This window comes from Rhinatrema bivittatum, chromosome 3, assembly GCF_901001135.1.
Source record: "Rhinatrema bivittatum chromosome 3, aRhiBiv1.1, whole genome shotgun sequence".
In the NCBI taxonomy this organism is placed as follows: Eukaryota; Metazoa; Chordata; class Amphibia; order Gymnophiona; family Rhinatrematidae; genus Rhinatrema; species Rhinatrema bivittatum.
This window is the reverse complement of record NC_042617.1, coordinates 9,559,506-9,585,666: the sequence shown is the minus strand read 5'-3', so window position 1 is coordinate 9,585,666 and position 26,161 is coordinate 9,559,506. Positions and strand designations below refer to the sequence as shown.

Here is a 26,161-nt window from a genome sequence, read left to right as displayed (position 1 = left end):
GTTAAGGCACTGCCCGTGCTCAGTGCAGCTCTTTTGTTCTTTGACACCTCAGCTTTTGATGCCAATGCAGATAGGATGGAGTTCAATACCAATCTGAAAAACTGATCTAAATGATCTTTTTGTTGTTTTGGGAGATATCCTTTGACTGGTGTCACAACTAGGTCATTGGGATTCATGCTGATCAATATGGAGGTCTGTGATGGACATCTTCTGATCGCATCAAGGACACTTCTTGAAGCTTTTGTGCCGTACTCAGGAAAATTAAACCACACAATTGACAAACCCCCAGAAGACGTCTGGAATAGGCTTCACTGAGACAAGAAAAAACTTGGAGCAGCACGGCCCACCAAAAAAGGAAAGAAACTTCCAATTGTTGGAAAATATCTCAAAAAATGCCGCTACTATTTATTTATTTTTTATTTAATTTTTTTTTTTTACTGAGGAAGGAGTCCGATTTTCTGCTGATTCTGAAGGCACACTAGAAAGCTAACATGATAAGATATTAGAAGGTCTCCCACAAGAGCTGCAGATGAAGAAACGCGAGAAGTAAGTGTGGGACGTCCCGTGCATGCTCAGAAAGAGCTTTGATTTTCTTAATTTAAGAAAGGCGATTAATGAAAATCAATAAACTAAACTAATCTAAAGCTTTACACAGCATCTCCATTACAGGCTGCCATCGAGGATGTCACTTAATTGTTGGTCCTTCGAGAAGTCTTCTCATACACCGTGCACTTACTATGGAGAGAGGCCGGGTAATCCTTCTCATACACAGTGTATTTTCTATGGAAAGACACAAACACACACACACACACACACACACACAACCCCATGGTCCTCTTAACTCCTAGCTCAGACATCATATATTTACCATGAAGAGAAGCATATACAGAGACAGGCTGGGTATCTCCCCTCACACACTGTGTACTACAGAGGAGCACAGGCAGAGACAGGCCGGGTATCTCCCCTCACACACTGTGTACTATAGAGGAGCACAGACAGAGACAGGCTGGGTATCTCCCCTCGCACACTGTGTACTATAGAGGAGTACAGACAGAGACAGGCTGGGTATCTCCCCTCGCACACTGTGTACTATAGAGGAGCACAGACAGAGACAGGCTGGGTATCTCCCCTCACACACTGTGTACTATAGAGGAGCACAGGCAGAGACAGGCTGGGTATCTCCCCTCGCACACTGTGTACTACAGAGGAGCACAGGCAGAGACAGGCCGGGTATCTCCCCTCGCACACTGTGTACTATAGAGGAGCACAGACAGAGACAGGCTGGGTATCTCCCCTCGCACACTGTGTACTATAGAGGAGCACAGACAGAGACAGGCCGGGTATTCTCCCCTCACACACTGTGTACTACAGAGGAGCATACGTAGAGACAGGCCAGGTATCTCCCCTCACACACTGTGTACTATAGAGGAGCACAGGCAGAGACAGGCCGGGTATCTCCCCTCGCACACTGTGTACTATAGAGGAGTACAGACAGAGACAGGCCAGGTATCTCCCCTCACACACTGTGTACTATAGAGGAGCACAGGCAGAGACAGGCCGGGTATCTCCCGTCACACACTGCTGTTCTAAAGAGGAGCACAGGCAGAGACAGGCCGGGTATCTCCCCTCACATACTGTGTACTACAGAGGAGCATACGTAGAGACAGGCCAGGTATCTCCCCTCACACACTGTGTACTATAGAGGAGCACAGGCAGAGACAGGCCGGGTATCTCCCCTCACACACTGTGTACTATAGAGGAGCACAGACAGAGACAGGCCGGGTATTCTCCCCTTACACACTGTGTACTACAGAGGAGCATACGTAGAGACAGGCCGGGTATCTCCCCTCACACACTGTGTACTATAGAGGAGCACAGGCAGAGACAGGCTGGGTATCTCCCCTCGCACACTGTGTACTATAGAGGAGCACAGACAGAGACAGGCTGGGTATCTCCCCTCACACACTGTGTACTATAGAGGAGCACAGGCAGAGACAGGCCGGGTATCTCCCCTCGCACACTGTGTACTATAGAGGAGCACAGACAGAGACAGGCTGGGTATCTCCCCTCGCACACTGTGTACTATAGAGGAGCAAAGACAGAGACAGGCCGGGTATCTCCCCTCACACACTGTGTACTATAGAGGAGCACAGGCAGAGACAGGCTGGGTATCTCTCCTCACACACTGTGTACTACAGAGGAGCACAGGCAGAGACAGGCCGGGTATCTCTCCTCACACACTGTGTACTACAGAGGAGCACAGGCAGAGACAGGCCGGGTATCTCCCCTCACACACTGAGTACTATAGAGGAGCACAGGCAGAGACAGGCCGGGTATCTCCCCTCACACACTGTGTACTATAGAGGAGCACAGACAGAGACAGGCCGGGTATCTCCCCTCACACACTGTGTACTATAGAGGAGCACAGACAGAGACAGGCTGGGTATCTCCCCTCGCACACTGTGTACTATAGAGGAGTACAGACAGAGACAGGCTGGGTATCTCCCCTCGCACACTGTGTACTACAGAGGAGCACAGGCAGAGACAGGCCGGGTATCTCCCCTCACACACTGTGTACTATAGAGGAGCACAGGCAGAGACAGGCCGGGTATCTCCCCTCACACACTGTGTACTATAGAGGAGCACAGACAGAGACAGGCCGGGTATTCTCCCCTCACACACTGTGTACTACAGAGGAGCACAGGCAGAGACAGGCCGGGTATCTCCCCTCACACACTGTGTACTACAGAGGAGCACAGGCAGAGACAGGCCGGGTATCTCCCCTCACACACTGTGTACTATAGAGGAGCACAGGCAGAGACAGGCTGGGTATCTCCCCTCGCACACTGTGTACTATAGAGGAGCACAGACAGAGACAGGCTGGGTATCTCCCCTCACACACTGTGTACTATAGAGGAGCACAGACAGAGACAGGCCGGGTATCTCCCCTCACACACTGTGTACTATAGAGGAGCACAGACAGAGACAGGCCGGGTATTCTCCCCTCACACACTGTGTACTACAGAGGAGCACAGGCAGAGACAGGCCGGGTATCTCCCCTCACACACTGTGTACTATAGAGGAGCACAGGCAGAGACAGGCCGGGTATCTCCCCTCACACACTGTGTACTACAGAGGAGCATAAGCAGAGACAGGCTGGGTATCTCCCCTCACACACTGTGTACTATAGAGGAGCACAGACAGAGACAGGCCGGGTATTCTCCCCTCACACACTGTGTACTACAGAGGAGCACAGGCAGAGACAGGCCGGGTATCTCCCCTCACACACTGTGTACTATAGAGGAGCACAGACAGAGACAGGCCGGGTATTCTCCCCTCACACACTGTGTACTACAGAGGAGCACAGGCAGAGACAGGCCGGGTATCTCCCCTCACACACTGTGTACTATAGAGGAGCACAGGCAGAGACAGGCCGGGTATCTCCCCTCACACACTGTGTACTACAGAGGAGCATAAGCAGAGACAGGCTGGGTATCTCCCCTCACACACCACGCACTTACTTGGGTCCGAAGCACATGCAAAGGCTAGCAAGGTATCCATTGGAGAAGGCGAAGATGATCATGATAAGGATATACCAGGCGTCGTGGCTGAAGAACACGGGCGTATATTGGCGTGGTTGGATGTTACACAAGATGAAGAGGGGAATGAAGATCAGCCGAGCTATCACCATGATGTGCAGCAGTTTGCTGTCCATTCCGGGCTAAAAGGAGGGGAGAGAGAAAAGCCAGAGTGGACATTAGCAGAAGACACCAGAGAGCCCTTCTGATGATTAACATTGCTTTCTAGCCCTAAGACCATAAGAAATGCCCAGCATCCTGTCTCTGACTGTGGCCAAACAGGTACCTGGCAGGATCCCAAAGAATTGATCCAGTCCTTCTTCTTATATCCAGGGATAAGCAGTGGCTCTCCCAAGTCTACGTGGATGAGTGTGGTTTATGGATGTTTCCTCCAGGAATGTGGCCAAACCTTTTTTAATTCCAGCTATGCTAATTGCCTTTACCACATCCTCTGGCAACAAATTCCACAGTTCAGATGTGCACAGAGTGAAAAAATACTTTCTATGATTTGTTTTACATGTGCTACCTATTATCTTCATGGAGTGTCCCCTAGTGCTAGTACTACGGGAAAGGGTAAATAACTGTTCCCTATATACATCATATATTACTCATTATTTTATAGACCTCTATCATACCCCCCACCCCCCTCAGCCATCTCTTCTCCAAGCTGAAGATCCCTAACCTCTTCAGCCTTTCCTCATAGGGGAATTGTTCCATCCCCTTTAATCATCTTGGTCGCCCTTCTCAGTACCTTTTCTAATTCTGCTGTATCTTTCTTGAGATTTGGTGACCAGAACTGCACACAGTGCTCAGGATGAGGTCACACCATGGAGTGATACAGAGGCATTATGATATTCTCTGTTTTATTCTCCATTCCTGTCCTAATAATCCCCAGCATTCTGTTTGTGTATGATATATGAACACAAGATGAGGATGCACCATGGAGTGATACAGAGACATTAAGATATTCTCTGTTTTATTCTCCATTCCTTTCCTAATAATCCCCAGCATTCTGTTTGTGTATGATATATGAACACAAGATGAGGATGCACCATGGAGTGATACAGAGACATTATGATATTCTCTGTTTTATTCTCCATTCCTTTCCTAATAATCCCCGGCATTCTGTTTGTGTATGATATATGAACACAAGATGAGGTTGCAGCATGGAGTGATACAGAGGCATTATGATATTCTCTGTTTTATTCTCCATTCCTTTCCTAATAATCCCCAGCATTCTGTTTGTGTATGATATATGAACACAAGATGAGGATGCACCATGGAGTGATACAGAGACATTATGATATTCTCTGTTTTATTCTCCATTCCTTCCCTAATAATCCCCAGCATTCTGTTTGTGTATGATACATGAACACAAGATGAGGTCGCACCATGGAGTGATACAGAGACATTATGATATTCTCTGTTTTATTCTCCATTCCTGTCCTAATAATCCCCAGCATTCTGTTTGTGTATGATACATGAACACAAGATGAGGATGCACCATGGAGTGATACAGAGACATTATGATATTCTCTGTTTTATTCTCCATTCCTGTCCTAATAATCCCCAGCATTCTGTTTGTGTATGATATATGAACACAAGATGAGGTCGCACCATGGAGTGATACAGAGACATTATGATATTCTCTGTTTTATTCTCCATTCCTTTTCCTTTAAGACATAACATTTTGTTTGTTTTTTGACTGCCACCACTCACTTAAAAAACGATTTCAAAGTATTGTCCACAATGACTCCAAGATTCTGTTTCTGGGTGGCTACTCCTGAGATGGAGCCTAACATCGTGTAACTACAGTGAGGGTTATTTTTCCCTATATGCATCACCTTGCACTTGTCCACATTAAATTTCATCTGCCATTTGGATGCCCAAACTTCCAGTCTCACAAGGTCCTCCTGCAATTTATCACAACCCGCTTGTGATTTAACTACTCTGAATAATTTTGGGTCATCAGCACCTCACTCTTCACGCCCTTGTCCAGATCATGCACAGCCAGGGAGAAGGAACTCCAGAAGTCTCCCCAGATATATGCAGTCACGCTGAGCAGCACAGGGTACCTGGAGGAACTGCGCACGTGTGTAGGGGGGAGAAACAGAGAGAGCCAAGGAGCTGAAAAGGAGACCAGCAGGAAAAGGAGTGAGAAAGCTCAGAAACACAAGAGACGTGGATCGCTGTGCATGAGGAAGAGGTTGAAGCAGGGACTGCCAGTGACGTGGTTGGGGGTGTGGGAGGCCTTGGCACCACCCTCTGTCCAGCTGTGCTCGCAGCCTATTTCCTTGGCCCCTGATCAGTTGATACCTGAGGATCTTCTGCCTCTCCTTACGATGCACAGAATAGTCGCTGGGTACTGAACACCTCTAGCGGCAGCGCTGTCATCGTGCTTTTTTATTTTGCTAATTTCTATTATTAATATTAGGTATGCTTTACTGTACCCTGCCATGCACGTTATACATTTTTAAATTAAAATAAACTTGCTGCGCAGATTGGATGGGCCGTAAGGTCCTTTTCTGCCGTCACTTCTATGTTTCTTATGTTCTTATGTTCTTATGTTCTTATGTTCTTATGTTCTTATGTTTCTGTGTTTAAATTTCCACGATATTTATTTTTCTAGCATTGAAATTTCTTTTATCTGTTGGCAAGGAGATGTCCCAAGTAATCGCGGCTTCTTCATTCTCTACAATTCTCCAGGAGTCGTGATCCCAGAGCGTTTCTGGAACAGCGATGTTTTAGAGGGAGAGATTCAGCCGCTAGCTGAATAAACACATCTGGCTCACTCAGCTGGGACAGTCAGCAGTGCGGCCGCACCACTGAACATACTCGGCCATCTAAAAGTTAGGCAGATAACTTTTTCTTGCTCAATAGCAGTTGTAACTCATCCAGATACGTAGTCCTGTGCCGCCTCCTCACTTACAGGGTCATTCATCAAAATGCAAATTTTGGGAAGGGGTGGGATGAGAGAGAGAGAACCTCTGGGGAGGCCCGCACAGTGTGCAACTATTTATATCTAATAGGAGAGACAGCTAATAGCTCGAGGTGAGGTTTCGGTAGTGGTTTAGGGTTTAAGGGTCAGTTTCTCATGCAGAATGAGACATACAAACAGCACAGTACACAACGGTGAAGATTTGACATCATTTGCAGTGAGGAAAGTCTCACAAAAATGGGATTTCTACTATGCTCTCTCACCCTAGCTTGATTGACCGTATAACAGGGCACCATCAAGCTAGGGTGAGAGAACATAGTACAAAATGTCATCTTTGGGAGACTTTCCTCACTCCAAATGATGTCAAATCTTCACCGTTGTGTACTGTGCTGATTGTACGTCTCACTCTGCATGAAAAACTGACCCCTAAACCCTAAACCACCACCAAAACCTCACCTCGAGCTATTAGATGTCCCTCCTACAGTCATATAAATAGTTGACTAATAGGAAGGCCTTGTAGGTAGTCTCTCTCTCTCCACATGCCCCTTTTTATTATTGCGGGTGTTATCAATGCGATCCTAACGCATTTTGATGAATCTAGAGGTCAGTCAGATAAATGTTCAGCCAGAAAAATTACTATCTGCCTAAGTGGCAGCCACAAAATGTGGTTGCATGTTCAAATGGCGCCAGACAGCCGGCTAAGCACCATGTATCCGGTTACATGGCGCTGAATATCCGTGTACCCTGATAACGAGTACGCGGCTTCCAGTGGAGGAGTTGTGCCACCTCATTACGCTTTCTGTGCTCAGGCCTTAGACCTCCGGCGACGAGACGCGTAACTGTATCCAGTTCTGTTTCACAGAGTCTGCGTGTGTCTGGTTCCCCGACCCTCTCATCCGTAGCCTCCCATCCTGAGCCCTGAGCTCACCTCTCCTTAGCCATTCCTGAGTCAGGTTTCCATCCCTGTGGGGTTTCTGAAGCAAACTCTCTGTATTTCCTGCCATATTTGTGATTTTCCTGGTTTGCCGGTCAGATGCTCTCTTGCTTTGCAAATTCCGTTGCTATTCTCACTCGTTCCTTCCACTTGCTGAAACTATGGTCCGAGCTTAAGGTTGGAGACTGCTTCTGGCCGTTTACTTTTGCAGGTCAGCATTTTTAGAGTATTGGGGTCTGTGGATGCTGTTCGGTATGCTTGATGGCCTGTAATAGTGCTTGTACATGTATAATCTGTTTCTGTAAGACCCGTACCACCTTCAGCTCCTGGAATACAGAATTTATTTATATACCAACATGGCTATTCTGCTTTTTGCCAGGTTTGGTCTCAAAGTGGATTTACAGAAATAAGACTTGGGCAGGTTTGGATAAGATCCTGGAGGAGAAGTCCATTAACTGCTATTAATCAGGTTGACTTAGGGAATAGCCACTGCTTGTTGCCGGCATCAGTAGCCTGGGATCTGTTTCTTGTGACTTGTTTTGTCCACTGTTGGAGACAGGATACTGGACTTGTCGGAGCCTTGGTCTGACCCAGCCCAGCATTTCTTAGGTTCTTAAGTTATGTAGGACATAACACTGAGGGCCACTGTATGGCATAAGGACCAGTGTGGGAAAACTGTAATACTCCTCCAGAGCCGGCTGGGGGAAGGCCTGGTTGAGTAGCCATGCCTTGGTAGTTTGGTTCCTGGCGGATGGGTACAGGAACCTCATTCCAGATGTTGGGAGCAGAGCAGCTGAAGGCTCTTAGTCTTGGGCGGTTCAGTTTGGCAGAAGTCAGGGGTTGGGAGAAAGCAGCTCCAAGGAGATGGGCAAGATACTCCAGCACATACACTGATTTCTGGAGACTACTTTTCTTGTTCTTACATTCAACCCTTTCAGATCTTTATTGTGCGGGAATTGCCCACAGACAGGCAGGCTCCCTCACACACATACACAAACACAGGCAGGCAGGTTTCCTCTCTCATACAGACAGGCAGGCAGTGTTCCTTTCTCTCACACACACACAGATAGGCAGGCTCCCTCACACACATACACAAACACAGGCAGGCAGGTTTCCTCTCTCATACAGACAGGCAGGCAGTGTTCCTTTCTCTCACACACACACAGATAGGCAGGCTCCCTCACACACATACACAAACACAGGCAGGCAGGTTTCCTCTCTCATACAGACAGGCAGGCAGTGTTCCTTTCTCTCATACACACAGGCAGGATAGCGCCCTCATACACACATTCATACACACAAAGGCAGACAGTGCTCCCTCTCACAGATACACAAACACAGGCAGGCAGGTTTCCTCTCTCATACAGACAGGCAGGCAGTGTTCCTTTCTCTCACACACACAGGCAGGATAGCGCCCTCATACACACATTCATACACACAAAGGCAGACAGTGCTCCCTCTCACAGATACACAAACACAGGCAGGCAGGTTTCCTCTCTCATACAGACAGGCAGGCAGTGTTCCTTTCTCTCATACACACAGGCAGGATAGCACCCTCATACACACATTCATACACACAAAGGCAGACAGTGCTCCCTCTCACAGATACACAAACACAGGCAGGCAGGTTTCCTCTCTCATACAGACAGGCAGGCAGTGTTCCTTTCTCTCACACACACACAGATAGGCAGGCTCCCTCACACACATACACAAACACAGGCAGGCAGGTTTCCTCTCTCATACAGACAGGCAGGCAGTGTTCCTTTCTCTCACACACACAGGCAGGATAGCGCCCTCATACACACATTCATACACACAAAGGCAGACAGTGCTCCCTCTCACAGATACACAAACACAGGCAGGCAGGTTTCCTCTCTCATACAGACAGGCAGGCAGTGTTCCTTTCTCTCACACACACAGGCAAGATAGCGCCCTCATACACACATTCATACACACAAAGGCAGACACTGCTCCCTCTCACAGATACACAAACACAGGCAGGCAGGTTTCCTCTCTCATACAGACAGGCAGGCAGTGTTCCTTTCTCTCACACACACACACAGATAGGCAGGCTCCCTCACACACATACACAAACACAGGCAGGCAGGTTTCCTCTCTCATACAGACAGGCAGGCAGTGTTCCTTTCTCTCACACACACACAGATAGGCAGGCTCCCTCACACACATACACAAACACAGGCAGGCAGGTTTCCTCTCTCATACGGACAGGCAGGCAGTGTTCCTTTCTCTCACACACACAGATAGGCAGGCTCCCTCACACACATACACAGAGCAGGCTCTGTGTCTCTAATATCTCTAGGAGAACACAGGAACATGTGACAGCGATGTTAGCATTGTACCTTACCAGCATTACATCCTCCGTAGCTCTAATAGCAAAGTTAGTAGTGTACAGGAAGTTGTTATAGCAACGTTGGCATCCTACATTACTAGCATTACACTCAGTGGGAGACTTGTTCCGCTGAATATCTGTGGCAAGTTCTGCAGCTAAAAACTTGTCTGCTCCCCAGCTTACTGAGTAAGGACTTCTGTGTTTACTTCCCGTCCTGGGGCTGAGGATCTCTCCAGTACTGTGGGGGGCGGGATGACAGATGTAGATATTGGAGAGGTTGGGGCTCAGGCTACAGCTCGGTCTCACACCTCCCTCCTATCTGAAGCTCTCTATCTGCAGGATGTTAGCTGATAGATGAATAGATGGATTTAATTAGATTATGGGGGTTCTCCGTAGTTTGAGGTTGAGAGCAGGGTTCCGGATAGAATTGATAAAGCCTGCATCCATTCTTCCTGAAGTTTTTTTTTTTTACATGCCTGTTACTCACTGTCTGCAAAATAAAGACGTGGTCAGTGGTTTTGGGGCTCGGGGAGGATTTTTGCTGTTGGTTAGGGAGTGTGGTATTCGTTTTACTGAGGCCACTGCGGAATGGTTTGCTGGTCTTCCCGTCTCTCTGCTGGGTGGGAACGCAGCCAGCGTGCCTGCTCCAGAAGGGACAGTCCCTCTCGCTGGGCAGAGCACAGCCTGTCCCTCACCACACCGATTGCAAAATGTGCCTCAGAATAGCAGCTGGATGTGGGCCGCCCGAGCAAAAGGCTAATTTCCCTAGCAACCGGCGGGTGAAAAACCTCCACAGAAACCGTTTGTTTTTTGTTTTTTTTTGTGGGGCCGCATAAAGCCAGAGCCAGCAGCGGAGCAGAGCACGGAAACTCCAGGCGGCGAGCAACAATCAGGCAACCAGAATCAGCACCTCGGTGGTCAATAATTGGAAGGAATGAAAGGGAGGCCCAGGCAGCTGCTCCACAAATGATAAAGCAGTGACGCGCCACACTGCAATCTGCAGGCCGCTCGCTGGAATACGTGATCGCAATACCGATGCAATACCGTGCGCTAGCCGCCACGCGCTCCAATCCAAAACGGGGATCAGCGCGTCCAAACCTCCTTATGCCATGGAAATCCATGCAGACGAGGCTATTAGCGAACCCCCCGCAATCCAATACATTTCTCGCCCTTGCAACGCGGCAAATTTTACGTCTGCCCGGGTCTGGCGTAAAGGTCCTGCCGCGCTGAAGGGCGCATCGATAAAAAAAAAAAAAAAGGAAAATCCTGCTTCCGGAGATTCCTCCTAATAACGTCCAGGCGGTACTAAGTAGGAGGAACCAAATAAAGCAGTATTTATTCAGAAATACAAACGTGGACGTCCAGCAGAGACGCCAGGTACACGGTCCAGGCCGTGCGCCGGCAGCGGGAGAGAACGGACGCTGGTAGATTGGGCGCACGTTTTCCCAGCCCGCGATGATGGGGCGCCAGGGATGCACAATTGTCCCCAGCGCCTGCGTTTTAGCACGACCCCCCCCTCGTTTTAATAGTGGATCGGGAGCCCAGGAGAGGGGGCTGGGCGCCCGTTTCCTGGGCGCAAACATTGCATCGGCCCCGTGGATTTTAATAACGCCATGGCCACAGAACATAAAGGAGCTGTGGCTGAATAAAGCCACCATGAGCCTCGGCGTGGCACGGATAGACCGTACAAAAGCCTTGAAATGTAATTGAAGATATTACGCTTTTACAATGAAATTGTGGCAGACTACGCTCCCTCTGACTTATGAAACTGGACGGTGTCCGGCTAACCTTAGCCATATAATTCAGCCGGCTAATTCTGAATATTGGAGTGAGCTGGATAACTTATCCGGCTCCCAGAAACACCCCAAAATGCCCCTAAGTTATCTGGCTAGATTTTAGTCTGATAATGACATATCCCGCTAATTAGCATTCATTTAGCAAGATAACGTCTGAGTTAACGGGCTAAATGCCTCTGAATAGGGACTGCTCTGTTTTTTCCAGTGATTCCCTGTCACCTGGCACTGAATCCTGGGAGTACTCTTAGTAACTCTTTGCGCTATAGATGCTGCCTTAATTCCAGAGACGCTAATGATCTGCAGACACCTCGCCTACTGTTTGCAGATGACTTGAAGCTTTGCAGCTGGTGTGGTCAGCATTTAGCAGAGTAGTGAAGAGTTTCTCAGATGACCGGATGACCATCGGCCTGGATAAATGTGCTAAGGCGACTTTCTGTAAGGGAAAATTAAGCAAAAGTGGAAACCTCTCTCCGGCTCGGGGCTGTCACATCCGTCTAGGAGTGGATGCAGGTGCACTGGTTACTGACGGGAAAGACCAGCAACCAATTCTAGGGGAGACTGAAAGTGATTTTGAAAACTGCTTTAACAAAGCAGCACAGAAGTGCAATTCCCGCACAGTAAAGATCTGAGAGGGCGACAAGGAGCTCCTAGCCATTAAGCTCTCGGCTGCTATGCTGGTTTTCGTTCAGTTTAGAAGTACATGCATTCCTTTAAGTCCCTTAACCCTCTCCCCGTATCTTTCAGTTCATACACCTGTACATATAACCTGCTTACATTTTGCTTACATTATAAAGTTTATTCAATGTCTGTACCCTCTATGGTAACGCTTTCACGTGATCTTCACGCGATCTCCTGCTCCCTCAGAATGTAGTTTGTAAAACTGTTATTATTGTACACATATCATGGTTACTCTGTAAAGTTTACACTTTGCAAATTATTATTATTGTACTTATATCACGGTCTTACTTTGTTTACATAATAAGGTCAATCACCTCCTGTACCTCCCCATGGTACTGTTCCTTTTTTCTTCCTCTTACTGATTTCTCTCCTTACTTCAGCTCCTTCTCCTCTCTTCTTGCCTGCTCCTCCTGCCCCCCCCGTCCCTGTTCATTGTATTTTCCATCCTGTCTCAGTTATATGTAAACCGGCGTGATGTTCCCACGAATGTTGGTATAAAAAAAAGTTCATAAATAAATAAATAATAAATAAGCTTGCACTAGAAGAATGGCGTCAATGGCTTGAGGGAGCACAACATCGTATAACTATTTTTACTGACCATAATGTCAGGAAGTATTTCTTCATGGAGAGGGTGGTGGATGCCTGGAATGCCCTTCCGGAGGAAGTGGTGAAGACCAAAACTGTGAAGGATTTCAAAGGGGCGTGGGATAAACACTGTGGATCCATAAAGTCTAGAGGATGTGAATGAAGAGAAGAGGCAAGGGGTGGCTTGCTTGTGGGAATGACAGCTACTACCTGGAGATTAATATCCTTATTCAATAAACATAGTTAATGCGACTCCAACATTGCTCTAAGCTTCAACGGCAAGAGGAAATGTGGAAAAAAGGATTTGCATCCACAAAAAACAGGGGAGTAGCTTGCTTGTTACGGTGGTTACTACCCCAAACCAAATAAGCCTGATACTTCACTTTCAATGCACATTCAGCATAGCTCTCTGCTTCAATGGCAGAGAGAATGAAGAAAAGATGATTTATATTCAGCATCAACCAACAAGGAATGAATTACATAGTCTGGGTAAACAAAGAAGCATGGGTGTAACTTGCTTGTTACGGCGGTTACTACCCCGAATCAATTAAGCATGATACTTCACTTGGAATATATATCCAGCGCAGCTTACTGCTTCAACAACAGGGGGGAATGAAGTAAAGAGGATTTATATTCAGACAACCAACAAGGACTGAATTGCACAGGCAGGGTAAACAAACAGGAGTAGCTTGCTTATTACGGCGGTTACTACCCCAAACCAATTAGCTAGATAGTTCACTTAGATGCAGCTCCAGCACTGCTGTCTGCATCGATGGTGGGGGTGGAAGGGAATTGGAACCAAAAAGTTACCAATAAGGGCCCTGACCTCAGCAGTCAGAGTAACAGATAAGTATGAAAACAAATAGGTGTGAAAGCTTGCTGGGCAGACTGGATGGGCCGTTTGGTCTTCTTCTGCCGTCACTTCTATGTTTCTATAAGAACTTGATATATCTTCAAGAGGCCCAACGTCTTAACCCACGCCAAGCTCAATGGGCGCTCTTCTTCTCACGTTTTAATTTTGAACTCTGCTATCGACCCGCTAGTAAGAACATTAAGGCAGATGCCCTGTCCCGCTCTTTCTCTGCAGAAGACTCGGATGAACCCATTCAGCATATCATCGACCCGGCTTGTATCATCATCTCTGGTCCCGGGGAAAACAGTGGTACCAAAGAGGCTCCAAAGCAAGGTGCTAGCCAGGGCACATGACATCCCGGACGTGACCGGACTCTGAATCTTCTTCGGCAATTTTATTGATGACCTGAGATGCGCAAGGATATTCGAGCGTACGTCGATTCTTGCCCAAGCTGTGCCCAACATAAAATTCTAACAGGAAAAACTTGGGGTCTCTTACAACTGCTTCCTATGCCCACAAAGCCATGGACTCACATTTCCACAGACTTCATCGTGGATCTTCCACCCTCTGAGGGCAATACAGTAATATGGGTAGTAGTGGAGCGATTCTCCAAAATGGCCCATTTCACCCCACTTCCCTCCCTCCCATCTGCTCCTCGCCTGGCCCAACTATTCATGTCTCATATTTTCCGCCTCCATGGACTGCCACAGCACATCGCATCTGATCGCGGACCTTAATTCATGGCCCGATATTGGTCCAATCTCTGCAAGAAGTTTCGTATTTCTTTGGACATTACCATGGCGTTCCATCCACAAGCCAACGGTCAGGCAGAATGGACTAATCGTACCTTGAAACAATTTCTCCGCTTATATGTTAACACCCGTCAGGACGATTGGGCAGCACTTCTTCCTTGGGCCGAGTTCTCCCACAACTCTCATGCCTGTACTTTGACTGGGGCTTCTCCATTTCAAATTGTTTTTGGTCGACAGCCCAGGCCACCGTTACCCCTGCCTTTGCCTGTGCTCTCACCGGCAGCACAGCTAATGGCAACACAATTGAAAAGACTCTGGGTGCATACCTAGCAAATGCTACTACAGGCGGCCCACACTGCGAAAAAATTTGCAGACAAACACCGAAGACCAGCTTCTCGTTTCTGTCCGGGAGAAAAGGTGTGGCTTAGCACCAGGCATATTCGTCTACGGGTTCCATCCATGCGACTTCCTCCTTGCTACATAGGTCCCTTCCCGGTGCTGCGGCAGCTGGGTCCCGTGATCTATCAACTTCGTCTGCCTGCCACATTAAGAATCCACAATTCTTTCCACGTGTCTCTCTTGAAGCCCTTGGTTCTTACTTGGCCTACTCGGAAGGTTCCTACAGCTCCGCAACCTACAGCGGAGGCAGACCCTATATACCAGGTTTGTGAGGTTCTCGATGTCCGCAGACAAGGTAGGAAGTGGGAGTATCTCCTAGCTTGGGAAAGATTCGGGCCTGAGGAGAATTCCTGGGAGTCTGCTAAGAACATTCTGGATAAGAACCTCATACACAACTTTCACATAGATCACCCAGGAAAGCCCGAGCCTTCTAGGGGGAGGCCTAAAGGAGGGGTACTGTTACGGCTGCCAGCTGCAGCGGTCCGCGACCGGGGCCGGCCACATACCCGCAGCATCGGGCTTCCCTTGGGATGCCCATGAGAGCCGGCAGCCGCCGCTGAAGTTTCTTCGCGGCTGTGCTGCTTCCAAGATGGCCGCCTCTTCTGCTGACTCCGCCCTCGCTGGGACTCCTAGAGCTGCACGCTTGGCTGCTGGGGTAATTTAAAGGGACCATGACAGGAAATGGTCATAGCTCCTCTATAGGACTCCTTCCTGGGTTCCTGTATTTAAGGCAAGGTCTGCTCCTCAGACCTTGCCTTGGTATCTTGGCTCTTGGTCCTGTGAGTTCCTGTGCCTCACGTTCTTGATTCGCTACCTGCTCGTCTGGTTCCTGTTCTTCTTGGTCCTTGTTCCTGATTCTCCTCTCGTTGGACGGATTCTTCTGGCTTCGACCCCGGGACCGGCTTCTGACCATTCTTCTGGCTTTGACCCCTGGACCGGCTTCTGACCATTCTTCTGGCTTCGACCCTCGGACCGGCTTCTGACCATTCTTCTGGCTACGACCCTCAGACCGGCTTCGGATCACTCTCCGGATATTTACACTTGAATTGACTTCGACCTGCAGGAGGCGCCTGCATCCAGATCTTCTTCGATCTTCAGGGAGCCTCCTAAGTCCCAGCGGCCGGGTTCCTACGGGCTCCACCTGGGGGAATTGCGAGCTTACAGGGTGAAGTCTTCTTTCCACGTCTACATCAGCAGGCCTCGCCTTCCGACGGTAGGGACCTAAGAGGGTTTTACCCTCCTAGGTAGCTTTAACTCTACTTCGGACCAAGGGTCCACTGCCAGAACAGTAACAGTTACTTGCCTGCGTGTGTGATTCAGCCTACGTGCGTGCCTGCGTATCTATGCAGGAGAGAGCCTGCCTGCATGTGTGCGTGTTTGTAAATGTGTGTGAGATGGAGCCTGCCTGTATGTAAAAGGGAGTCTGCATGTTTGTATGTGTATGTGAAATGACTCCTATCAGATCGTCAGCTTGGAAGAGAGACGGCTGAGAGAAGACCTGATAGATTATACAATCATGAGTGGGGTGGAACTAGAAGAGGTGCAGAGGAGGGTGACCAGAATGATAAGGGGAAGGAAGATCTCTCCTGTGATGAGAGGCTACGCAGGCGAGGGATCGTCAGCTTGGAAGAGAGAGGGCTGAGAGGGGACCTGATAGATTATACAATCATGAGTGGGGTGGAACTAGAAGAGGTGAGGAGGGCGACCAGAATGATAAAGGGGAAGGAAGATCTCTCCTGTGATGAGAGGCTACGCAGGCGAGGGATCGTCAGCTTGGAAGAGAGAGGGCTGAGAGGGGACCTGATAGATTATACAATCATGAGTGGGGTGGAACTAGAAGAGGTGCAGAGGAGGGCGACCAGAATGATAAAGGGGAAGGAAGATCTCTCCTATGATGAGAGGCTACGCAGGCGAGGGATCGTCAGCTTGAAAGAGAGAGGGCTGAGAGGAGACCTGATAGATTACACAATCATGAGTGGGGTGGAACTAGAAGAGGTGCAGAGGAGGGCGACCAGAATGATAAAGGGGAAGGAAGATCTCTCCTGTGATGAGAGGCTACGCTGGCGAGGGATCGTCAGCTTGGAAGAGAGAGGGCTGAGAGGGGATCTGATAGATTATACAATCATGAGTGGGGTCGAACTAGAAGAGGTGCAGAGGAGGGCGACCAGAATGATAAAGGGGATGGAAGATCTCTCCTGTGATGAGAGGCTACGCAGGCGAGGGTTCGTCAGCTTGGAAGAGAGAGGGCTGAGAGGAGACCTGATAGATTATACAATCATGAGTGGGGTGGAACTAGAAGAGGTGCAGAGGAGGGTGACCTGAATGATAAAGGGGATGGAAGATCTCTCCTGTGATGAGAGGCTACGCAGGTGAGGGATCGTCAGCTTGGAAGAGAGAGGGCTGAGAGGGGACTTGATAGATTATACAATCATGAGTGGGGTGGAACTAGAAGAGGTGCAGAAGAGGGAGACCAGAATGATAAAGGGGAAGGAAGATCTCTCCTGTGATGAGAGGCTACGTAGGCGAGGGATCGTCAGCTTGGAAGAGAGAGGGCTGAGAGGAGACCTGATAGATTATACAATCATGAGTGGGGTGGAACTAGAAGAGGTGCAGAGGAGGGCGACCAGAATGATAAAGGGGAAGGAAGATCTCTCCTGTGATGAGAGGCAACGCAGGCGAGGGATCGTCAGCTTGGAAGAGAGACGGCTGAGAGGAGACCTGATAGATTATACAATCATGAGTGGGGTGGAACTAGAAGAGGTGCAGAGGAGGGCGACCAGAATGATAAAGGGGAAGGAAGATCTCTCCTGTGATGAGAGGCTACGCAGGCGAGGGATTGTCAGCTTGGAAGAGAGAGGGCTGAGAGGAGACCTGATAGATTATTCAATCATGAGTGGGGTGGAACGGGTAAATAAAGGGAAGTTATTTATCCTGTCAATTAATACTAAAACAAGGGGACGCTCCATGAAACTAACGACCAGCAGATTTACAGGAAATCGTAGGAAGTGCTTTGTCACTCAGCACTATGAAGCTGTGGGATCTGCTGCCAGAGGACGGGATCAAGGCAACGAGCACAGCAGGGTTTAAAAGGGGTTTGGAGAAAGTCCCGGAAGAAAATTCCATCACACTATCAGCTCGATCCAGTAAAGTCCGTGGGAGAGCGGACTAACGCCCGCTCTCCCGGCGCGCGCACCGGCCCCTCGCCGGTGCGCGCGATCCAGTATTTAAATTAGGCGACGCGGTGCAAACGAGGAAAAAGAGGCGCTAGGGACACTAGCGCGTCCCTAGCGCCTCCTTTTGGCCTGGAGCGGCGCCTGTCAGCGGGTTTGACAGCCGACGCTCAATTTTGCCGGCGTCGGTTCTCGAGCCCGCTGACAGCCACGGGCTCGGAAACCGGACGCCGGCAAAATTGAGCGTCCGGTTTTCGGCCCGACAGCCGCGGGCCGAATTCAAAATTTTTTTATTTTTTTTTTTACTTTTTTTTACTTTTGGTGACCTCCAACTTAATATCGCTATGATATTAAGTCGGAGGGTGCACAGAAAAGCAGTTTTTACTGCTTTTCTGTGCACTTCCCTGGCGCCGGAAGAAATTAGGGCGGTGCTAATTTCTTAGAGTAAAATGTGCGGCTTGGCTGCACATTTTACTTACTGGATCGCTCAGGAATACCTAATAGGGCCATCAACATGCATTTGCATGTTGAGGGCGCTATTAGGTGCCGCGGGTGGGCCGCGTGTTTTCCTCCCCTTACTGAATAAGGGGTAAGGGAAAACACGCGTCCAGAGCAGGGTGACAGTGCGCTCCGACGGAGCACACTTTACTGGATCGACCTGATTGTTAGCCAGGAAGACCAAAGAAAACTATTGCTGTCCCTGAGAGTGAGTTACAGGAATTTCATCTGGGATCCTGTTGGGTACTTGTGACCTGGACTGGCCACTGTGGGAGACAGGATATGGGCTGGAAGGACCTTGATCTGACGCAGCATGACACGTCTTGTGTGAAACTGAACTGGAAATCCCCAAGAAGGCAGACCCTGCATGCAGCGTAACACCAGACAGAGAGAAAGAGAAACGCAGGTCCTCCTGTGCTCTGCAGAATACAAAGATCAGAGACGCAGAGAAAATGCAAGACTTCCCCCAAAAGAAGGAGCAGGAAAGAGTCTGCCTGATCCCTGGGGGGGAGAGAGAAGCAACAGCAAAGTCTGTGGGATCCTGGCCCCCGGGCCAGAACCGGAGCCTGAGCAGGGAGCAGAACCGGGAATGGTCCCTTCTGTACCCTGTAACGTTTTGTTGTTTTTCTTGGTAAGCATCGTCAGACTTGCGCTTCCAAGCTCACACAACGACCAGAAAACCGCCTAAACTGTGTTTGAATGTTGGCTTGTTTTGTGGTTAAATGCAGGTTACGTGCGCCGTCAGCACGTTGGCGGGGTGCACGCCTCTCACCTGGCCCCATCACAAGGGCGGTTTAAGGATGCTGACAGTCCCCTTACCACCTGCGGCGAGGGACTCTGCGATACCAAGGGACCTTCAGTTTCAGGTTTCATTTTAATTTTCCCGGGAATTTCAATGTTAGAACAAAAAAGCAAAACCTAACAGTGGAAAAAGGACTTTTCTCCCGTGCGTTATAACAAAGTCGTATTTTATTTATTTAACATTTTTTTTAGCCCGTGCCCTGCAAAGTTCGGGTTGGGTTAGAATAATACATGCATAGAAGCGAGTACTGGTAATGCACGTACAAAATCAGTAACAACCAGCCACAAAATAAGACGCAAGACAAGGAGCGCACGATGATGCAAATGAAATATCCTTTCATAGCTTGCAGGGCGAGAGTTCAAGAGACTGGGGACCCCCTCTCGTAAATCGGTGCTGCATCATTGGAAGGGAAAATACGATGGAGTCGAGGGAAAGGCAGTAATGAAAAAGGGGGGTTTTAAAAGCTTTTAAAAAATCTTTTTGGTTTTCGAGAGGTCATAAGTTCCGCGGGAGCGTATCCTAGAGCGCGGGCCCGGCCAATGGAAATGCGTTTTCCCCTGCGTAGACGCCCATCGCAGTGTCCGGACAGAGGGGGCTTCTCACGGTGCTGGTGAAGCCCACCAGAGCGCGCTGGATGGTGCGGAGCACCTAAGGGAGCTCGTGACCCACGGGGAGGGAAGGCCAGCTTGGACTGGGTCCTGAACTCAACGTGAGCTCTGCAACGCTGCGGGGATGAGTTCGTGTTTCTGGCTCTTAGTGAGTGGTCTCGCTGCCACGTTTTGCATCAACTGGAGGGTTTTGTAGAATTGTAAGGAAGACCTCTATCAAGTACACTGCAATAGTCGAGGGAGGTTAGGATTAGCGATTGTAAATACTGTTCTAAAGTAGTTTGTGTCCAGTAATGGCTTTAAGGGACGAAGTCAGCGTAATTTATCTAATACAGAATTTGTGACAGTTTTTCTATGAGATTGCACCGATAATGTTGAATCTAACTCTACACCGAGGTGGCGAACATTATTGGAGATGGCAACAGACTGTGAGTCAAAATGAACAGAAACTGGAATTGGGTATGGAATTGAACGACCCAATACTAAGATTTCGGCCTTATTAAGATTCAGTGATAATCCATAATATACCGGGCTTGGTAGTGTGTCCGTCAGTGCTCGCGCATGTTCCCCAGCCCGCCGATAGATGGCGCTATAATATATCGGGCTTGGTAGTGTATCCGGCAGTGCTCGCGCATGTTCCCCAGCCCGCCGATAGATGGCGCTATAATATATCAGGCTTGGTAGTGTATCCGGCAGTGCTCGCGCATGTTCCCCAGCCCGCCGATAGATGGCGCTATAATATATCAGGCTTGGTAGTGTGTCCGTCAGTGCTCGCGCATGTTCCCCAGCCCGCCGATAGATGGCGCTATAATATATCAGGCTTGGTAGTGTGTCCGTCAGTGCTCGCGCATGTTCCCCAGCCCGCCGATAGATGGCGCTATAATATATCAGGCTTGGTAGTGTGTCCGTCAGTGCTCGCGCATGTTCCCCAGCCCGCCGATAGATGGCGCTATAATATATCAGGCTTGGTAGTGTATCCGGCAGTGCTCGCGCATGTTCCCCAGCCCGCCGATAGATGGCGCTATAATATATCAGGCTTGGTAGTGTGTCCGGCAGTGCTCGCGCATGTTCCCCAGCCTGCCGATAGATGGCGCTATAATATATCAGGCTTGGTAGTGTGTCCGGCAGTGCTCGCGCATGTTCCCCAGCCTGCCGATAGATGGCGCTATAATATATTGGGCTTGGTAGTGTGTACGTCAGTGCTCGCGCATGTTCCCCAGCCCGCCGATAGATGGCGCTATAATATATCGGGCTTGGTAGTGTATCCGGCAGTGCTCGCGCATGTTCCCCAGCCCGCCGATAGATGGCGCTATAATATATCAGGCTTGGTAGTGTGTCCGTCAGTGCTCGCGCATGTTCCCCAGCCCGCCGATAGATGGCGCTATAATATATCAGGCTTGGTAGTGTGTCCGTCAGTGCTCGCGCATGTTCCCCAGCCCGCCGATAGATGGCGCTATAATATATCAGGCTTGGTAGTGTGTCCGGCAGTGCTCGCGCATGTTCCCCAGCCCGCCGATAGATGGCGCTATAATATATCAGGCTTGGTAGTGTGTCCGGCAGTGCTCGCGCATGTTCCCCAGCCTGCCGATAGATGGCGCTATAATATATCAGGCTTGGTAGTGTGTCCGTCAGTGCTCGCGCATGTTCCCCAGCCCGCCGATAGATGGCGCTATAATATATCAGGCTTGGTAGTGTATCCGGCAGTGCTCGCGCATGTTCCCCAGCCCGCCGATAGATGGCGCTATAATATATCAGGCTTGGTAGTGTGTCCGTCAGTGCTCGCGCATGTTCCCCAGCCCTCCGATAGATGGCGCTATAATATATCGGGCTTGGTAGTGTGTCCGTCAGTGCTCGCGCATGTTCCCCAGCCCGCCGATAGATGGCGCTATAATATATCAGGCTTGGTAGTGTGTCCATCAGTGATCTCGCATGTTCCCCAGCCCGCCGATAGATGGCGCTATAATATATTGGGCTTGGTAGTGTGTACGTCAGTGCTCGCGCATGTTCCCCAGCCCGCCGATAGATGGCGCTATAATATATCAGGCTTGGTAGTGTGTCCGGCAGTGCTCGCGCATGTTCCCCAGCCTGCCGATAGATGGCGCTATAATATATCGGGCTTGGTAGTGTATCCGGCAGTGCTCGCGCATGTTCCCCAGCCCGCCGATAGATGGCGCTATAATATATCAGGCTTGGTAGTGTATCCGGCAGTGCTCGCGCATGTTCCCCAGCCCGCCGATAGATGGCGCTATAATATATCAGGCTTGGTAGTGTATCCGGCAGTGCTCGCGCATGTTCTCCAGCCCTCCGATAGATGGCGCTATAATATATCAGGCTTGGTAGTGTATCCGGCAGTGCTCGCGCATGTTCCCCAGCCCGCCGATAGATGGCGCTATAATATATCAGGCTTGGTAGTGTATCCGGCAGTGCTCGCGCATGTTCTCCAGCCCTCCGATAGATGGCGCAGGCGGCTCCCTGGCCGCCTTGGAGGCTCAAACACTCCGTATAGCGGCTATGTCACAACACCAGCTACAAGAGGCACTCCTGGGGGAATTCAGCGCTACTGCGGAATGTAGGTTTTGCGCAGAATTCCTCCTTCCCTCAGATTTCCTCCCTCACCTCGCCGATTTCCTCCCTCGCCAGAAGACTATTCAAAACCGGAAGGACAGCGGCCATCGCGGGACAGGCAGAAAATAGCAGAGGAGACCCTGGCATGCTACGAACGGAGCATGTCCCGCGGCACATGCTCCATTCGCGGCGAAGATGAAGGCCCGGCGCACCGTTCACGGCGAAAAGTGAAGGCCCCCATGTGTCGTGATCTGCGCGCCTGGGCCTTCATCTTCGCCGCAAACAGCACGGGTCCCGCGGCATGCCAGTGAGAGAGAATGTGTGTCGGGGAGGGGAGGGTGAGAGAGAGAGCATGGTGGGGGGATGCCGGTGAGAGAGAATGTGTGTCGGGGAGGGGAGGGTGAGAGAGAGAGCATGGTGGGGGGATGCCGGTGAGAGAGAATGTGTGTGTGAGAGAGGGGAGGGTGACAGAGAGCATGGTTGGTAAGAGGGGGGTGGGGAGGGTGTGAGAGAGAGCACGGGAGGTAAGAGAGGGTGGGTGGGGGGATGCTTGAGTGTGGGTTTCAGAGAGAGGGAAGCCTATATGAGGGGAGGGGGATGTCGGTGAGAGAGAGAATGTGTGTGTGACAGAGGAGAGGGGGTGTGGGGGAGTGCGAGAGACAGCTTGGTAAATAAACTTTGCCAGCCCTGGCTTTAGCAAATCTGCCTCCACGTCCCTTGCCCTGGGTGAAAACAATTTAGTTTTTCCTTTTCAGCTAACGCTTCCATACAAGAGCATATGTGCCAATAAAAAGGCTCGCTGCCCATGGGCAGCTCCATCAGGGACAGAGAAGAACATAAGAAAATGCCATACTGGGTCAGACCAAGGGTCCATCAAGCCCAGCATCCTGTTTCCAACAGAGGCCAATCCAGGCCATAAGAACCTGGCAAGTACCCAAAAACTAAGTCTATTCCATGTAACCATTGCTAATGGCAGTGGCTATTCTCTAAGTGAACTTAATAGCAGGTAATGGACTTCTCCTCCAAGAACTTATCCAATCCTTTTTTAAACACAGCTACACTAACTGCACTAACCACATTCTCTGGCAACAAATTCCAGAGTTTAATTGTGCGTTGAGTAAAAAAGAACTTTCTCCGATTAGTTTTAAATGTGCCCCATGCTAACTTCATGGAGTGCCCCCTAGTCTTTCTACTATCTGAAAGAGTAAATAACCGATTCACATCTACCCGTTCTAGACCTCTCATGATTTTAAATACCTCTATCATATCCCCCCTCAGCCGTCTCTTCCCCAAGCTGAAAAGTCCTAACCTCTTTAGTCTTTCCTCATAGGGGAGCTGTTCCATTCCCCTTATCATTTTGGTAGCCCTTCTCTGTACCTTCTCCATCGCAATTATATCTTTTTTGAGGAAGTCTGCAACACATTCCCCGTGGCAGTTTCCGAAGAGAGAGATAGTGCACTCTGAAAACATTGCCCGTGGAAGTTCCTGCAGGGACAAATTGTGCGCTCTACATCTCACTGCCTATGGCAGCTGCAGCAGGGATAGCTCACCCCTTGCATCTCAATCTCCATGGAAGATCTTGCAGGAACAGAGAAATTGCCTGCATCTCAGACCCCCACCGCAGCTCCTGCTGGAGAAAGCAGGGCTGCCTCAATCCCCAGCCCACGCTCACTCACGCTCGATCTTGCTGCCTCTGGCTGACTCACGACCAGTCTTTGGATACAGTGCACGTTCAGACAGGAGACACTGCTACTGTTCTCTTGAGCTACCGAGTGGAGGGCGGGAGGGAGTGAAATGGATCTCTCCTCTCCTCAGATTCCTCACTATCTCCCCCTGCTCTTCAGGTTCCTTTCGGTTGCTTGGGCCATGAGCAGAGTAGCAGCAGGGCAGGCACACAATGAGCATGTGCTCACTCTCCCCTCTTTCCCCTGGTGCATGTGCCCACTGTAATCAGGACACAGAAGGGGGAGGAGGGGCAGCCAGAGAAAGGAAAATTAGTTCTTTCCTGTTAATTTTCGTTCCTGTAGCACCACGGATCAGTCCAGACCGTGGGTTGAGCCTCCTTTCCAGCAGGTGGCGACAGACCAAAACTGAAAGGGTATCCTATATGAGGACAGAGCCTACCCTGCAGCCCTTCAGTATAACCATTGTCAAAGCAGAAAACAACAAAACAAGAATAGGATCAAGCAAGTAACCAAAAAGCTCAATTGAGCAACTCCATAACAATGTAAGAAACACGGTCTTGCATATACTTGGTGCTCGAACAACCAAGGCTTCTGATGTAATCGCCCAGTGTTCAGTAAAAAATGAAGTATCAAGTTCTGTGAATCTGCAATAACAAGCTTCGAGTGGACAGTAAGAAAAAGACAAACAGGGAAGGGCGTCTGGACTGATCCGTGGTACTACAGGAACGAAAATTAACAGGTAAGAACTAATTTTCCTTTCCCTGTACGTACCCGGATCAGTCCAGACCGTGGGATGTACCAAAGCTTCCCTATCCTGGGTGGGACCGAGACAGTCCCGCTCGAAGCACTTGCCGCCCAAAGGAACCAAAAACTGGTGTTTGCACATCCAGACGGTAGTGGCGAGCAAAAGTATGCAGGGACGTCCATGTGGCGGCCCTGCAAATCTCTTGCGGAGAAACCGATTGGCTCTCCGCCCAAGAAGTAGCTTGAGAATGCAACGAATGAGCCTTTAGGCCCTTCGGAACCGCCTGACCTTGGCAAAGAAAGGCCGAGGAAATCGCCTCCTTCAACCACCTCGCAATAGTAGTCTTAGTAGCCGGTTTGCCCTGATCGGGACCACTGCAGAGGACAAAAAGATGGTCTGAGACCCAAAAGTCATTGGTGACCTGGAGATACCGGAGTAGAACTCGTATGACATCAAGTCTATGAAGATCACCTCCAGCGGTACATGCAATCTCCTCTGGGGAGAATGCTGGAAGCTCCACCGAATGATTGACATGGAAGGTGGAGACAACCTTTTGCAAGAAAGAAGGCACCGTCTTGAGAGAAACAGCTGAATCGGAGAAACGCAAAAAAGGTTCCCAACAGGACAATGCTTAGATCTCGGAAACCCGCCGAGCAGAGGAGATAAAAACAAGAAAAACTGTCTTGAGCGTGAGGTCTTTTACCGTAGCCCGACGGAGAGGTTCGAATGGGGTAGCACAGAAGGCCCAGAGGACAAGATTAAGACTCCACGACGGGCAAGTAGTGCGAGCGGGCGGACGCAGGTGCTTGACTCCCTTCAGGAACCGAACCACGTCCGGGTGGCTCGCTATGGGATGACCCTCGACCCATCCAAGGAGAGAGCCGAGAGTGGAAACTTGCATGTGCAAGGAACTGAAGGAAAGGCCCTTGGAGAGACCCTTCTGTAGAAAAGAAAGAACCAACGAGACTGGGGCGGAGCGTGCTGAGACACCCGACTCCGCACAAACAGTCTCAAAGACCTTCCAAACGCGCACGTAAGCTAAAGAAGTCGACTGCTTCCGAAATCGCAACAAAGTGGAGATAACCTCCTCCTTATAGCCCTTACGCCTCAGGCGTCTCCGTTCAAATGCCAGGCCGCTAGACAAAAGCGTTCGGCCTGGTCGAAAAATACGGGCCCCTGCCGAAGTAGACGAGAAAGATGGCCTAGCCGGAGAGGTCCGTCCGTC

The 26,161-nt window shown here is 49.8% G+C and overlaps 1 protein-coding gene across 1 annotated transcript in view; it reads right to left on the bottom strand.

The window, feature by feature from the left end:
- The window catches only part of SLC29A1 (solute carrier family 29 member 1 (Augustine blood group)), a 73,455-nt gene that overhangs the window by 7,825 nt on the left and 39,469 nt on the right, over nucleotides 1-26,161 (bottom strand). Inside the window, exon 5 of the mRNA XM_029592878.1 lies at nucleotides 3,522-3,721. Coding sequence (XP_029448738.1) covers nucleotides 3,522-3,721 — 200 coding nt within the window. The remainder of the gene's footprint in view (nucleotides 1-3,521; nucleotides 3,722-26,161) is intronic.